This window comes from Pyxicephalus adspersus, chromosome 4, assembly GCF_032062135.1.
Source record: "Pyxicephalus adspersus chromosome 4, UCB_Pads_2.0, whole genome shotgun sequence".
NCBI lineage: Eukaryota > Metazoa > Chordata > Amphibia > Anura > Pyxicephalidae > Pyxicephalus > Pyxicephalus adspersus.
The window spans coordinates 14,217,314-14,232,279 of NC_092861.1; the positions used below are offsets into that span (position 1 = coordinate 14,217,314).

Below are 14,966 nucleotides of genomic sequence, written 5' to 3' on the forward strand. Positions count from 1 at the left end.
CATTCATTAACTTCTGGAGCAAGCTGTGCTTTGATATGCAAAAAGAAACAACTGCAGAGTTTGTCTTGGTCATTAAAGAGTTACAAGAGAGCAGAAAGAGCTTACCCCCCTTAATCACCCACATCCTCAGCTGTGTTTAGCAAAAGATTTCTTCTGCAAGTCATTCAAACCGCCCCCTCCCTGCATCCAGCCTCTGTTCTGCACAGGAGAAAGCAGGAAATACCCTTTGTATGTAGGAGTCTGTATGTGGGATGTCCTTAACTCGGGACTGCCTGTGACTTACACCACGCCCAGCACACAGCCTGTATTGTTCACAGGAAGTTGTCACAGTACACCGTACTTCCTGCTTTGATAGTGTGTGCTGTGCAATGCTGAGCAGAGGAGCTCATTTTCACCCTTCAACAATGAAACGTGAATCTGATGCAAGTGCTGCTGATACAGTAAAGAAGAGGAAAACCATAACCATGGAACTAAAAGTTGAAATAATTAAAAGATCAGAGAGAGGTGAAACTCCATCAGTCATTGGCAGAGCACTTGGATACAATCGATCAACAATTGGGACAATTTTAAAAGATAAAGGTAAAATAATGGAGCATGTGAAGGGCCATACCCCAATGAATGCGACAATAATTACCAAGAGACGCAGTGGTTTAATTATTGAGATGGAAAGACTGTTGATGTTTTGGATTGAAGACCAAAATCAGCGTAATATGCCTATCAGTCTTTCTTCAGTGCAAGAAAAAGCTCGGAGTCTTTTTAATGATTTAAAAGCTGCTCGCACAGCAAGTGAAGGTGAATGTAATGAAGAGTTTATGGCAAGTAAGGGTTGGTTCCAACGCTTTAAAGGAAGAGCAGATTTGCATAATATTACAATTCAAGGTGAAGCACCGAGTGCCGATCTACAAGCTGCAAGTGATTTTTCCAAGATATTGCAAGGTATTATTGATGAGGGAGGTTATTTGGCCGACCAAATATTTAATGCAAATGAAACTTGCTTGTTCTGGAAAAAAATGCCTGAGAGGACCTACATTTCCATGGAGGAAAAAAGTGCACCAGGATATAAAGCATCAAAGGATAGACTGGCTTTATTAGTTGGGGGTAATGCATCTGGGGATTTCAAGCTCACGCCTTTGCTAGTTCATCACTCCCTAAATCTGAAGGCACTACGTAATGTCACTAAGGCTTCTCTTCCTGTTATTTGGATGGCAGATAAAAAGGCTTGGGTCACAGCTGCTGTCTTTCAAGAATGGTTTTTAAACCATTTTATCCCTGCTGTTGAACATTACTGTTTGGGCAAAAACATTCCTTTTAAAATTCTCCTTCTCCTTGACAATGCTCCTGGACATCCAAACACTTTAGTTAACATGCACCCCAATGTAAAGGTGGTGTTTCTACCCCCCAACGCTGCATCACTACTCCAGCCAATGGATCAGGGAGTCATAGCCTCCTTTAAGGCCTATTATTTATGGAGGACATTCTCAGAAGCTGTCTATGCTACTCAAAATGATGAGATGACCTTAAGGGAGTTCTGGAAGAGTTATAACATTTATGATGCCATTAAAAATATTGCTGACGCTTGGGCTGAAGTGAAAGAGACAACTCTGAGAGGTGCTTGGAAAAATGTGTGCCCCCAATTCACACAAGAATTTCTGGGGTTTACAGATGATGAAATCGCCGACACCAGGCAAGTTGTGGTTGCTATTGGAAATGAACTGCAGCTGGACATAACTGAAAATGATATCATAGAATTACTAGACTCCCATGACAAAGAACTAACCAATGAAGACCTTATGGAAATAGAACAGCAGATAATAGCATTCAGCGAAGAAAACCAGGACCCAGGCACTCCAACAAAAAAGTTTTCTACTAAAGAGTTAGCTGATGCATTTCGTCTCATTGACGCCGGGATGGCAAAGTTCGAGGAGCAAGATCCTGATACAGAGAGGTTCACCAAAGTTTACCAAACAGTTACCGAAGGTCTGGCATGCTACAAGGCTATTTATGATGAAAAAAATTATGATGAGCTCTGTGCAAACCTACCCTTGATGCCTACTTTAACAGACTAGTCCCATCCTCTTCATACACTCTACCCTGTTTTACTTTTCAAGTTTTACATTGTTTAAGGCTTTACTGTTTTTGAAAATGTTTAGGCATTTGCTGTGCATGCACAGAAAGGTAAAAATGAATAATATTTAGAGACAAACATCTGTCCTAACTGCATTTATTAAAATAATGTACCTGTTCCGACTTACATACAAATTCAATTTAAGAACAAACCTTCAGTCCCTCTCGTACGTTACCCAGGGACTTCCTATATAGTGATATTGATGTCTTCCTCCTCCTGTTGGCAATCCTTCTAGAGATGTCCCCCAGAAATTTAAAAATATTTATATGGTGAAAACAGAACCTCCTACCTGCGATTTCTTGAATGATATACTCCAGAATTTTATCTATATTGTAATATTAGGCTGTTCTTACTCGTAAAGGTTATTCCTCTAGTGATGCCCTCCAGAATTTTATCTGACAATATCTGGACTTCCTTCCAACTGCCTGCAATTCTGCCTACCCATAATTCTATATGTATAGTGATATCGGGACCTTCTTCCAACTATTGATGGTCCCTCTGATGATTTCCCCACAATTCTGTTTGCTTTCCACAGTTACTGGCCACACTGCCCTGTGTGCTCTTCATAATGGCTTCTCCCTCTGTATAGGTATATGTGAATACAAAAGCAACTGAAGCAGGTTAACTGCACCTGTAGTGATTTCTGAAAGCTATGGGTCAGAGACTTATGTTTAACCTCCTGAGCGGTTCATTTTTGTCTTGATTTATATCAATATAAAAGCGGTACATTGTCTTTCATGAAAATTTATTTTACATTGTAGGCCTATAATTCTTAGGCATAACTCACCGAAATATGTCCAATATTTAATAAATGTAATAAATGTATTAACTTTTAATAAAAAACAAAAATCTGTTAAAACAAGGGTGCATAATATACTGAAACCTGTAATATAACTGTACAGTGGCATATATAATGTAATGATTACTTTGTATTGGATTCAATACAGTTATTTTGTATTGAATCCAATACAAAATATTTTGAATTTCCCACCACGCTCTCTCACACACACCAACGTCACCGGGAACGCCAGCGGCCTGAGGATGGTATCTGACAGGCAGGATACAGAAGGATGCCGATGGGACCAGGTAAGTCATTATTTTTTAATTTTTAGCTATCCCGAATGTGGCTCGGGGTTACTGTTTTCAGCATGATTTTTTACCCCGAGCCACACTTTGGGTTACCGCCAGGGAGGTTAAAGCATGCTGCATTTGCCGATTAGGGCTTGTTAACCAAAAACCCAATAATAACATAGCCTAATGCTTTATTTTAATTTTTCTTGGTTTTGCCCTGTGGTTCTGTCCAGCCATTTTGCCCTTTCCCACAGTAGTTTCCATCATGGGTGTCTAAATGTTGCTGTGGATGAGAGATGGGGCAATGCCAGTGACTTCACAGTTCTATCTCACAGGGGCTTCTACACAAAGCATTCATATACATTACTGTTCACTTTTATGCATGGACTGTCAAAAGAGGAGACACCAAGTAATTTCAAATAGAAAGCTTTGGATTTCACATGAAACGTTTCCACTAAGAAACAAAACATTTAACTTTTTTTTACTGGGTGACCAACTAAAAGCCCTAAAAGAAGTGGATTCTATAAGCCAGGTTGGAAATTGGTATCGGGGAGGCTTGGGCAGAACACGTCCGTTGGCCTTGTTCAGTTATCTGTATGATTGTTCTAACTTAAAAACTGTAACAATCTGATGGTTTTTCATCTCCAGACAGTGCAGAGGTATCGGTGCTAAATAAGGCCTTACAGGAATTTGAGGTAACGACCTGTGTAAAGTTTGTGAGATGGACCACAAAAGTGGACTACATCAGCGTACAGCCTTTAACTGGGTAAATGCTTGTGTAAACACATATGGGTCAGGCACATTCTTGCAGCTATACAAGGCACAATAAATTAAGTTTTTATTCACTAATAAAACTCAGCACCCGAATGTGGCCAGGTTTTGACCTATTGTACAACATTGTTCAACTTAGACGAGGAGAAAGCACGGTGCTTGTGCTTCATGTGATAGCGAGGATCATGCAGGTATATTATACTTCCCCACCTCTTAGATTGTAAGCCCTTCAGGGCAGGGCCCTCTTCTCCTCCTGTGTCACTGTCTGTATCTGTCATTTGCAATCCCTATTCAATGTACGGTGCTGCATAATTTATAAATCCAATTATTAATAATAATAATAATATTAATAGGATGAGAAAGCTGAGTGACATGGAGATAATATATTGATAATCTATCCTCTTATGCTCTTTTTACGGCTGTTAGGCTTGGGTAGGATCAAGAACTGTAAATGTTTCCTGATTGCACCAAAGCAAAGACCGTGCGGTTCAGTGGCTAGCTTTGTATGTTCTCCCCATGGTTAAGTGGCTTTCCTATGGGTACTCCATGTTTTCTTTATTAAGATTAGTAAGACTAATTGTCTTTCCCCCAAAATCATCCTTAGACTGTGTTAATAACATATGACCATGTTAGGGACATTAGATTGGGGGCCCCTTTGAGGGACAGCTAGTGACATGACTATTGGCTTTGTAAAGTGCTGCGTAATATGTTGGCGCCAAATAAATAATCTAATATTAATAATAATAATAATAATAATTGCAAAACTGCACTGTAAAACTGCGTATGAATGTTTTATCTGTGGATGTGAATGTTTATCTGGAGCTCAGCTTTAAAAAACAAATGTGTTCTATGACCCCTGGCAGGTGACACCTTTACCTGGGGTACAATCTAAGTGACTCGTGGTCTCCACCAGATCACCCCAAAAGGTGTGATGGCCGGGGAGCCTTTGTAGTGGCCACTGTATAGTTTGCTACAGTGAGAACACCTGGTTGCAGGACAGACGTATTTGGAGTAGGGATAGCCAGAGATCAGGAACTGGATAGGCTGGATGCAGTATAAGCAGCAGGCAAAAGTGGAGAATGCAACGGACAAGATAAAAGGTCAATGTGGTACAAAATCAGGCAGGCAACAGGAAAGATTCTAGGTCGAGAAGGTGTGAAGTCAGGGCAGGCAGAAGACAAGAACAGGGTCCAGAAAGGTAAACAGGCAGAATACAGCTGGGTAAAGACTCAGGTGATACGCTGATGATCCATCAACCAGAGCCTAGAATTAAAGAGGATTAAATAGGATTAGCAGCTAATTGTAAAACAGAATTCTGACCGGGAACCAGAAGGGATCCCCTGGGAATCACAAAAATTTAATTGGAATCTCCTGGTAGAAGCTAAAGATTTCCCAGCTGTAAGGAAAATGAGCAATGTGATTGAAATAAAACTGAGATGCACAGTTTTAATTATAAGAAAGTTTGTACTATTGTGATTCATACAATGGATACATCATGATTCACTACTACCATTTCTTGTTTCTTGAGTTGCCAACCTATTCACAGGTCTCTTAGTGAGGTTACCCACATGGGTATGGTCCTAAATGTACTTTCCTATACCTGAAATATACAGTAGAGTTTCTCAGTTTTGGCACTGCCACCATCCCAACCTGGTTTCTGATGTGCAAAGATTTGAAGGAAAAATATTTAGATAATTTTGAAGTTGTATTTTTTTAAAAAATACAATCTGTCTATTTCTTCCATATTGTACTGGAACAGGAAAGAGAATAATCCAGTTTTCATAGGAAATGTTCTTTGCCCTGACACATGTATTCATGAGATCTTTTTGTAAGGAGACTGTGCAACTTTATATTTTCTTTGGCCTACTGAGTGAAGAATGATAAAATGGAACCTGTGATGGTTGCAGATTAAATGTCCCTGTTTCAGATGCTGGTCCTGCATTGGGAAGATTGGTGGCAAGCAGATAATTAGCATCAACCATGAGGACTGTATGGTGTATGGGGTAGTACAACATGAACTCATGCACAATCTGGGCTTCTTTCATGAACACAGTAGGAGCGACCGAGATCATTACATCACCATCATGTGGCAAAACATCTCTCCAGATAAGTCTCACAACGTTAAGCTTCATGACTTGTCAAGGTGTTTCTCTGGCCAATATTAGACCACTGAAAACCTACATTTTTTGTTACCAGTAACTAGATTTCAGTGGCAATTTGCTAATCATTAGTGATAATTATGAGAATGGCATGTGTTTCAGGTTTAGATTCTACATTTATGCTGGGACTGGTGTTTCAACAAAGATGTCCTCTCACCAAAGTTATCTCAACAAGTAAAGTTCCATATGTGCCATCCTTTAATGCTAATCACACAGGTATTTGTTGTATAACTGATCAGTCAGAGTAAAAAATGTAATAATACCTGAATGGGTTAGTTCTGTATGTGTCTATTGCTTGAGCCAGACAGGCAATCCTATTTTGTGCTCAGGTCATCCAATAGAATGGCTGCAAGGTGCATCAATCTCCACATTTTGGCAAGGAGTTTGGTGGGTCTGAAAAACATAAGTTGGAGGTCAACAAGTTGCTTTCTGGGAAAGGTTGAGGGTTGGCCTATCCAAAGTCTTTTTAAGGGGCCTACTGCTTTCTAAATATGCCCCGTTTTTTGTGGACAACATATGGATTCCCACTGATGGTGCCATATGTTGGCCAGCACAGCACCTGCTACAAAAAGAGCACCAGCACAGTGTTTGGTGGAAATATACAACTAGTTCTAGTTCTGTTCTATTTCGGATCAAAAAGACAGAAATAAGACGAATGGATGAATGGAAACAATTGTGCATGCTATTCAAAATATTTTTGACTTGTGTTGTCTTCATCGTATGACTATTCTGTTTTCTGTTGTAATCTTTTTTAGTGCACCTGGACAATTTTAAGAAGTTTATATGGAATGCGTTTAACCTGACATATGATTACAACTCTTTGTTGCATTACATGTATGACAAATCTTATTACAATGTATATTATCCTTTTCTACATTACACTATTGATGATAATAGATTAAAAATTTCCTTGTTGTAATCATTACATATTTAGAATCTGACTCTTCAACTTAAGCCAAGGGACAGCTTCTACCGTTTCAGTTGTCTACTCAACACATAGGAAAATGTGAAAAGGTCTTTGGTTTTTGGGGAGGGGGAATTAAGGCAATTAAGTTGCTCACACGGAGCTTCTCTTTACTTTTTTCAAATGAGTGAAATTGTGTGGGAAAGACAAAAAGGTAACTAAAAGCAGCTGGGAATAAAATGAACCTGTGGTTGTTTTAACCTGCATTCATATGAAAATTCACTTTAATGAATTCTGCAGGACAGGTATGAGATAAAAGAAAGTAAAAGCTAACAATATTTTACCAAACTATGCTGTAGGTATGCTTTCACCAACAAGACTGGTGCACCTATCATTGTGCCAAAACCAGACCCCACAGTGAATACTGGGCAGAGGAAAGGATTGAGTAACATGGATGTGATGAAAGTAAATGCTGCCTATAACTGCTGTAAGTACTGTAAATGACTTATTATGCGGTATCAGATGCATTTTTTCCTGATATATATATATAATACCATTTATCACTAATTTAACATATTACTACCAAAGACCTTTGTAGGATGAAGCCGATGGCCTCCTCTGGAGTTTTCAGTTCTTCTAAAACTGGTATCAAATGTGTCTGGCTGGTCCAGGTTCAAGATAATAAGGTAAAAAGAAGCAATAACCTTGACAAAAGCTGGCTTTATGATAGAAAGCCACCTGCCTGTTTTGGCCTTCTGATATCCCCCCAGTAAGGTATACTTGCTGATCTCACCTAAGAAGGTGCCGGTGTCCAAGCTTAATTTTATGTGCCGGTGTACATGAAATTACTGCCCCATCCCTTACTATGTCACATTGCTTGGGATGGTCATTGACCTATCAGGTTTAACTACGGTCAATTGGGGTTTTATGTTCCTCCAAACCCAGAAGCCCCTCTCCATTAGAATACAACCGAGAGAGGGCTCTGAGGAGGTGGCAATGGAGCACTTGCATGTGGATATTCCTTGAAGATAGTGGTGAGGGAAGTGGAGGGTATTACTAACGGCAGACACAGACATTTTGCACTGACAAAGTGTCCCAAACATGATGGTGCCAAACAAGATGAGAAGTGAGAAAAAGGCTTTGTTTTTGATTTGAACGTTTAAGAAAGTCTGTTAAGGGAGTTGCTATTCCCCATTGTCCCTACCCAATAAAATGGCAATTAAAAATGGACAGGTATTTTAGCTTTTCTCTACTTATCACTTCCTTAAAAAAAAAAAAAAACATTTGTAACCAAAAGCGAAGGAAAGATGTTTCTATGAGGTTTTCTTTCTGATCTTGTGTAGGTAAACCGGCATATTTCTATGCAGCAACAGAATACAGAGGACAAAACTTTGGAGATATAAGTGTGTGCAGCAATATTGGGTACAGTTTTATTCTCCCCGGCCCCCACCTGGCACTTTTCAGCAACTTCCTGGCTGTTTTTGGGTGGTTATCAATGAGTTGGGTCCCAATACAGGGGCTGCCACCCACTTACAATTTCTTCCCACCCAGTTTAAAAAAAATTCTGGGTTGAGTACTGATTGGTATATTCCTTGGTGTTATGTAATTCTTTCTGCATACTTGAAATTAGGTAAATGTTGTGATAGTTCACCATTTAAAGAATATCCAACCATGTGTCAAGAAATCCAACGACAGAATTTTTTTCTTTACGGTTTAAGTCAACAGTGTTTTATCTCATTTGCGGATTTATTTCAAAATAATTCAAATTGCTATGTGAACATCCTTTATTCCTTTAGTAAATAATTTCACTGTACACTGGGCTAGGATGGCCTAAAGATAATGTAGGCATAACATTTTACTATTATCTGCATTGTGAAAATTTATTTTTGAAGGACAAACTACCCTGCATAGATAAAGGTATATTACCAACCAGTCTACCAGGTAGTGACTTTTGTTGGCTGCTTCATCATTACAGGACATGGTACTGTCATAGCAGGCAAGAAGTGGGAACCCCAGCACACAGTGGAGTACTGGACATCAAATATCATAAGGGATCTATTTCCACAGCAGTGATCTAACATTCACTGGTGTAGAATTAAACATTGCCATTGAAACACATGGACCTGGAAGATTCTCCACCAAGGAAAGCCAGCTTCATCGTTTTATAAATAGACCCCAAAGTATTGCATGCTTCAAGAAATGAAATATAGAAGTCACTGCCTGCAAGGTTAAGTAGTTTACCTTTTCATTGCCAGTCTGTCTTTGCTGTCTGGGTTTTAAATTCAAATACAATTCAACTTTCCTTTCCCCTCCATGTTCAACAGGTTTTACTGCAAGTCACAAATCTGAACCTTCCACCCTTTAACAGTTCTGATAATAGCTACCTGAGAGTCTATAATGGAGCCAACAAAACCTCACCTGTCCTCATGAAGAGGACCACAAAAGGATATGTCCCACCACTCATTTCATCTGAGAATGAAATGCTGGTGGAGTTTGAGAGCAATTCCCCGAATAGATTCACTGCCTTTTATGACACAGGTAGGTACTGCAATGGGGGTTTTTAAAGACAATTTGGTTACCATATACAGTTCTATGATGGAAAGCTGTGCAACTAATTGTACTACTCCAACCAAAGGGGTTTTTTAACTTTTTTACACCCCTTCTGCCCTAAGTTACTATTTCTTTTTTTGTTTTTTTTTCAATGATCATTTTAAAAATGTAATTATCATTTTGTTTGTAATTTTTCCTAAGCATTGGGAAAACACAGTTTTATGTTTTTCAAACATTTGCCAGTGTTTGTATTAGAAATGTAATTATTGTTTTATTTTAAACAAGACAAGTTAATAATAAAATAGTATATTTTTTTAAGTACCACTGGTCAGAGAGAGACATATGTAATGGGAGCAAAAACAAGGCTTTAAAAAAAATGTTAGACAAATTCTGACTTCTAGGTAAAGTAGTTATGTATAATTAGGTCTTACCCCAACCTTCTCATTCACAGTTGATTATTATTATTAAATTTTATGGGGGTACGTTCACAGCAGACAAGGAGACGATAACCTCCCCAAAATATCCTAGAAAGTATCCTCTTGATGTGGATGTGACCTGGTCCATCTTTTCCCCTTCTGGATAAGACACCCTCATATCTTGCTCTCCCCAGAGATTATATATATGTATAGATATACTAGCTGATTACCCTGCGTTGCCTGGGTATTTATTTATTGCAATCTTAAATTATAGTCCAAAAAAAAAGTATGTAAAAACATAAGCAAAAGGCACACTGTGCTGAGCAATACATACACACATACATACATAGATGCAAGTATACCTCTGACATATACCACAGCGCTGTACAAATATCAGCGGTGCACTCACATGAGTCTCAGTCATATGTCTAGCAAGTTTGGTTGAAATGTCTCCATGCGTTTCCCAGTGATGGTGAAACATACATACATACATCAAAATATAGCTCTGACATATAGTACAGCGTTGTACAAAGATCAGCGGTGCACTCACATGAGTCTCAGTCATATGTATGGCAAGTTTGGTTCAAATGTCTCCATGCGTTTCCTAGCATGTCTAGCATTTTTGGTGATACGTTTCCTAGTTATGGTGGAGCATAGCAAGTTTGGTTGAAATGTCTCCATGTGTTTCATCCAAATATAGCTCTGACATATAGCACAGCGCTGTACAAAGATGACTGGTGCACTCACATGAGTCTCAGGCAAGTTTGGTTGAAATGTATCCATGCGTTTTCGAGTGATGATGGAACATACATACATACATACATACCATTTTATATATATATATATATATATATATTTTTATATTCACACACAAATATATCTATTTATTTGTTTTGTTTTTTAGGTCTCTCTGACTTTCTTAAATTTGATATTGAAAATCAGAAAACTGTAAAAACGATTACCTTACTGTGCTTAATGGAGATGTACAACTGGGAGTTTTCGGCAATGGTAATCCTCCCCCCTCTGTCCTGGTCACATCCGGCAATGTGATGGTACTGAAGTTTCATTCTGATAGCCAAAACTTTTTCTGGATTCAAAACCTCTTATCGCTTTGGTGAGCAGTAGTCGTTTTTAGAGTTAACTACCTAAGATGTATTTCTATTTATTCTAGGTGTCTCTTGGTCAGTTTAGTTTCAAACTTTTGCTTATTTTGTAGTGCTCTAATGGTCATTCTTAATACATTTTTGTGTTCTTTACTTTTCAGTGTCTGCTACCTGAGAGAAGATGAATGTGAGATAAATATACATATAAGATACCATTATATAGCCATCCAATTATTCTGCTAGTTATTTCGATTTCAGATAATATTTTAAATGACATAATGTTCTATATTTATATGAAACTCTACCCCAAAACATGTTTTTTTATAATTCTTAAGTGGACGTAGAATGTAAGTTGTGTAAATCTTCCTTCCTTTTTTTGGCTGCTTGCAAAGAGAAAAAAAAAGTGCCTGGAAGTGGAAAATGTTAGATGGCATATACACCTTCAATTTCATTTTGCAGTGCACAGGTGAGGGTGATGTTATCTTCTGGGGGTTATCTGGGAAGTTCTTCAAATCTCTTTGGGAAGATACTCTCAGTTCTATGCTGGGATTTGTTGTTTGGCAATAATTCCTTTATCACTGCTCCATGGAAGCAGGAGGAAAGGTGAGTATGAGTATGAAGCATGAGAATGAAGCATAATGCAATTCTTCTGTATACAGAATAATTTATAGCAATGTAATTCCTAAAAAATCAGGGTTCTTGGGCAAACAGGCAGCACATATACATGCTGCGCTGACTGTGCCCAGGATTTGCTTGATCCATTTTTGTAACTCTCCTTCAGTTGTATAAAGATTGTGTAATTCATCCTGGTAATGCTGTAGTGCAGGAATACGTATGTTCCTCCATTACATGGTATTGCATATATGAAGAAAAGCCCTGTTATTATTGCGATGGGAAAAAAGCCTCCATGTCAGTGCGGGCATAAAGCCCTGGTTCCATGGGTATGGAACAACTCCTAAAAGTGAGAAGTAACCTGAAACAATAGGAATTTGCTATCTGAATGGAAAAATAATAAATTTGTGAGGACATTTCTATAAATTGTACATAAAACTGGGTATAACTGAATATAGTCCCACAGTCGAATACATATGCATACATAGGCATCTACTATACCATTGCTACCATTCAGACCTTCAAACAGCATTAATCCCTGCCAGAAAAATCAGGAAGTTTTCTTCACACTTCCAAGTGACTAAAAACAGAACTGGGGGATAGAGTTGTTCTGTGCTATCCCACATGGGTGCTGTGTTATGATCAGAGCTCTGGCATATCACAGGCATCAGTTGCTGAAACTTGTATTCCTTTATTTTGTACCGGGAGATGGAGGAAGGGGTCCACTGAGGATTTTGCTTTGTTCCTGAAATAGTTCTGTATAAACCCAGAGTGTTGGGCAATGTGCTGATGGCTGTGGACTGTTCTTATGATGGATCAGTACACATTATAAGGTATAGATAATGCACGTAAACACTTGCATTACACACAGAGAAAAAGCAAGACTCTGTGCCTGGAAGGCAATGTAATTGGTCAAGATCTGAAAAAAAAATCACTGTTGTATACCAATGATCATTTAACCCGTAGGTTTTCCCACATTGCAGACAGCACCATTTAACCTATCAAAACATTAGGCTTCTGCAATATGTATCCCCCTGCTGTCTTCAGAACAAATCTGTATTTATACCCTTTGTTAAGTGATCATTATATGTATTGTTCCTTCCCTTTCCCAACTCTTTCCAAAGAGTGCCAAATGCATTTATGGTTGACATCCTGACTTCACCCATCAGACCACGGGGCCTAAATGATTAGGTTGAACAAATTTTTCAATATTTTTTTTTTATTGGTGTGGGATTCCTCATTACTACCTATCTTGCTTTATCATGTGGTCACCAGGACAGGTATTTGGGACCCCCTATGAAAAGACAATGACTATCATTAAAGCGTAACAGAAGTTTTATTGTTCTCTTTAGTATTGTTCGATGAAAAAGGAAGAGACATTCCTAATAGGGCAACAGACAGCAGAAAAAAATAGCTTGAAGTAAAACTAAACCCATGATATTCACCCATCCCTGTCCTGTTGCTGGGCACTGCCATCTTCCTTAGTCTTTTTTTTTGGAGATGCTTTTAGGCCATATCGATTAGCAATGATGGGATGATGTAACTCCCTTTCACACACGCTGGAGCTGATTCATTCCCAGCACTAACAAGGATAGCCTGGATTGCTGGGTTTCCTTTATGACCAAAGCTAAGTTAGCAAAATTTGACAACTAGGTGGTAATTGGTTATCTCTTTCTGCAATACCCACCTGCCTAAACCAAAGTTCTAACAGTGGGACTTCAGTTTCACTTATGGTCAAGTTTGACCTTTGTGGTAAAGTAAGAAGTGGTGCTCTGATGCATGCATAGGCCGTGGGCATGGATTGGGTTGTGCAGTCCAAACCTTTCTAGATGACATTCAGGCTGGGTTGTGTTACTGATCTCTGTTGGTTTTGAAAGTCCTGGTGGTGCTTTGTTGGAGGAACTCTGTAAAGGCAGCTGGTTCATTGCCTCTATGACATTATACAACAGAAGTCCGAATGGGGCCAGGAAACACAAAGGTCCTACCCTGGTCCCTGGACAATAAACGGACGGATCGCAGTAACAAAGAAACTCCGGTAATCTATACATGGGAAAATGTGTTTGTTGCTGTTTGAGCAGCCATTGTATTACACAGCTCCAACCCATTGGGGGTTCCTAAAGAAAGAGAAGGCTGATCATTTATTAAAGTGTGCTTTCACTAAGCATAGAAAACACGGAAGAGCTATATTTACTTTGAATAATCGTGTGTACACATGGACAGATTTTTATTATTTTATTTCTGATTCCAAAATCCAATAAAACATTTTCCATCTGTAGGGAACTAAGCAGCCGACCAATCAGAAAAGTCTGTTGTGTGTATTTCAATATATGAAAAGAAAAAAATCCAAAGAGCAGAATCTTGTATGTGTAGTGTATCTTGTGTGTGTGCAGTATTTTGGGACTTCCAACTGATCAATTATTGATAAGGGATTGATCAGATTGGTTGGTCTAGCACTAGGCAGCAGATCTGTAACAAGGTCTAAGAAACTCCTAGGAAAGGAAAGTTTGTTTGCACATGACTCAATGAATAAAGTGATCACAGCTTCATTCCTGTTACTGAGCTGCCTCTGTTCCTTTAATAAATCACCACTATTGCTATAATGTTCGAAAAAAATAAAGTTATTGAGAAAAAAGTGTGTATTCTGATTGGCTGAGCTCGCCTTTGGAACGCAGATTGTGTGGTCGCTTCTCAGTGACGTAGTCAAGCAGCGCCCAGCATTGAGGATGTTCAGGAAACCGAACCGAAACTTGCGGGTCCGGAAAGCGGAGTCCAGCGGGGAAGAGGAGGAGGAAGGGGAGCGCAGCCAGGTGGAGAGGCCGAAGAGGCCCAGTGGACGCGGCCTGACCTGCGGGACTAAAAAGAAGAAAGAGGAGGCAGATATAGAGAAGACTGACACCGGGGACTCAGCGGAGGCTTCCTCCGGGCCTGCCGGCCTGCTGAGCTTCAACGAGGAGAAAGAAGGTGAAATGTTATACGAGAATCAACAACACAACCTTCCCTGTGTGTTAGTAGTTATGGCTTTATATTGCTTTTACGGCAATATATTTTCCCCTGCAGCCCCCATAGCTTGTCATGCGACAGCCCCCATAGCTTGTCATGCGACAGCCCCCATAGCTTGTCATGCGACATCTCTGCACCCCGCCCCCCATAGCTTGTCATGCGACATCCCCCGCGCAGCCCCCATAGCTTGTCATACGACATCCCCCGCGCAGCCCCCATAGCTTGTCATACGACATCCCCCGCGCAGCCCCCATA

General features: G+C 39.5%; 2 protein-coding genes across 2 annotated transcripts in view; both read left to right on the forward strand.

Annotated features, from left to right (window-relative positions):
• The first annotated feature begins 287 nt into the window (after positions 1 to 287).
• On the forward strand, positions 288 to 2,987 carry LOC140328100 (tigger transposable element-derived protein 1-like). The gene has a single exon (XM_072407446.1). The coding sequence runs from the start codon at positions 369 to 371 to the stop codon at positions 2,064 to 2,066; it is 1,698 nt and encodes a 565-aa protein (XP_072263547.1). The 5' UTR covers positions 288 to 368; the 3' UTR covers positions 2,067 to 2,987.
• A 7,960-nt stretch (positions 2,988 to 10,947) lies between these two features.
• GCFC2 (GC-rich sequence DNA-binding factor 2) overlaps positions 10,948 to 14,966 on the forward strand; it is a 21,335-nt gene continuing 17,316 nt past the window's right edge. Inside the window, exons 1-3 of the mRNA XM_072407447.1 lie at positions 10,948 to 11,110; positions 11,261 to 11,565; positions 14,384 to 14,672. Coding sequence (XP_072263548.1) covers positions 11,527 to 11,565; positions 14,384 to 14,672 — 328 coding nt within the window. The 5' untranslated portion in view covers positions 10,948 to 11,110; positions 11,261 to 11,526. The remainder of the gene's footprint in view (positions 11,111 to 11,260; positions 11,566 to 14,383; positions 14,673 to 14,966) is intronic.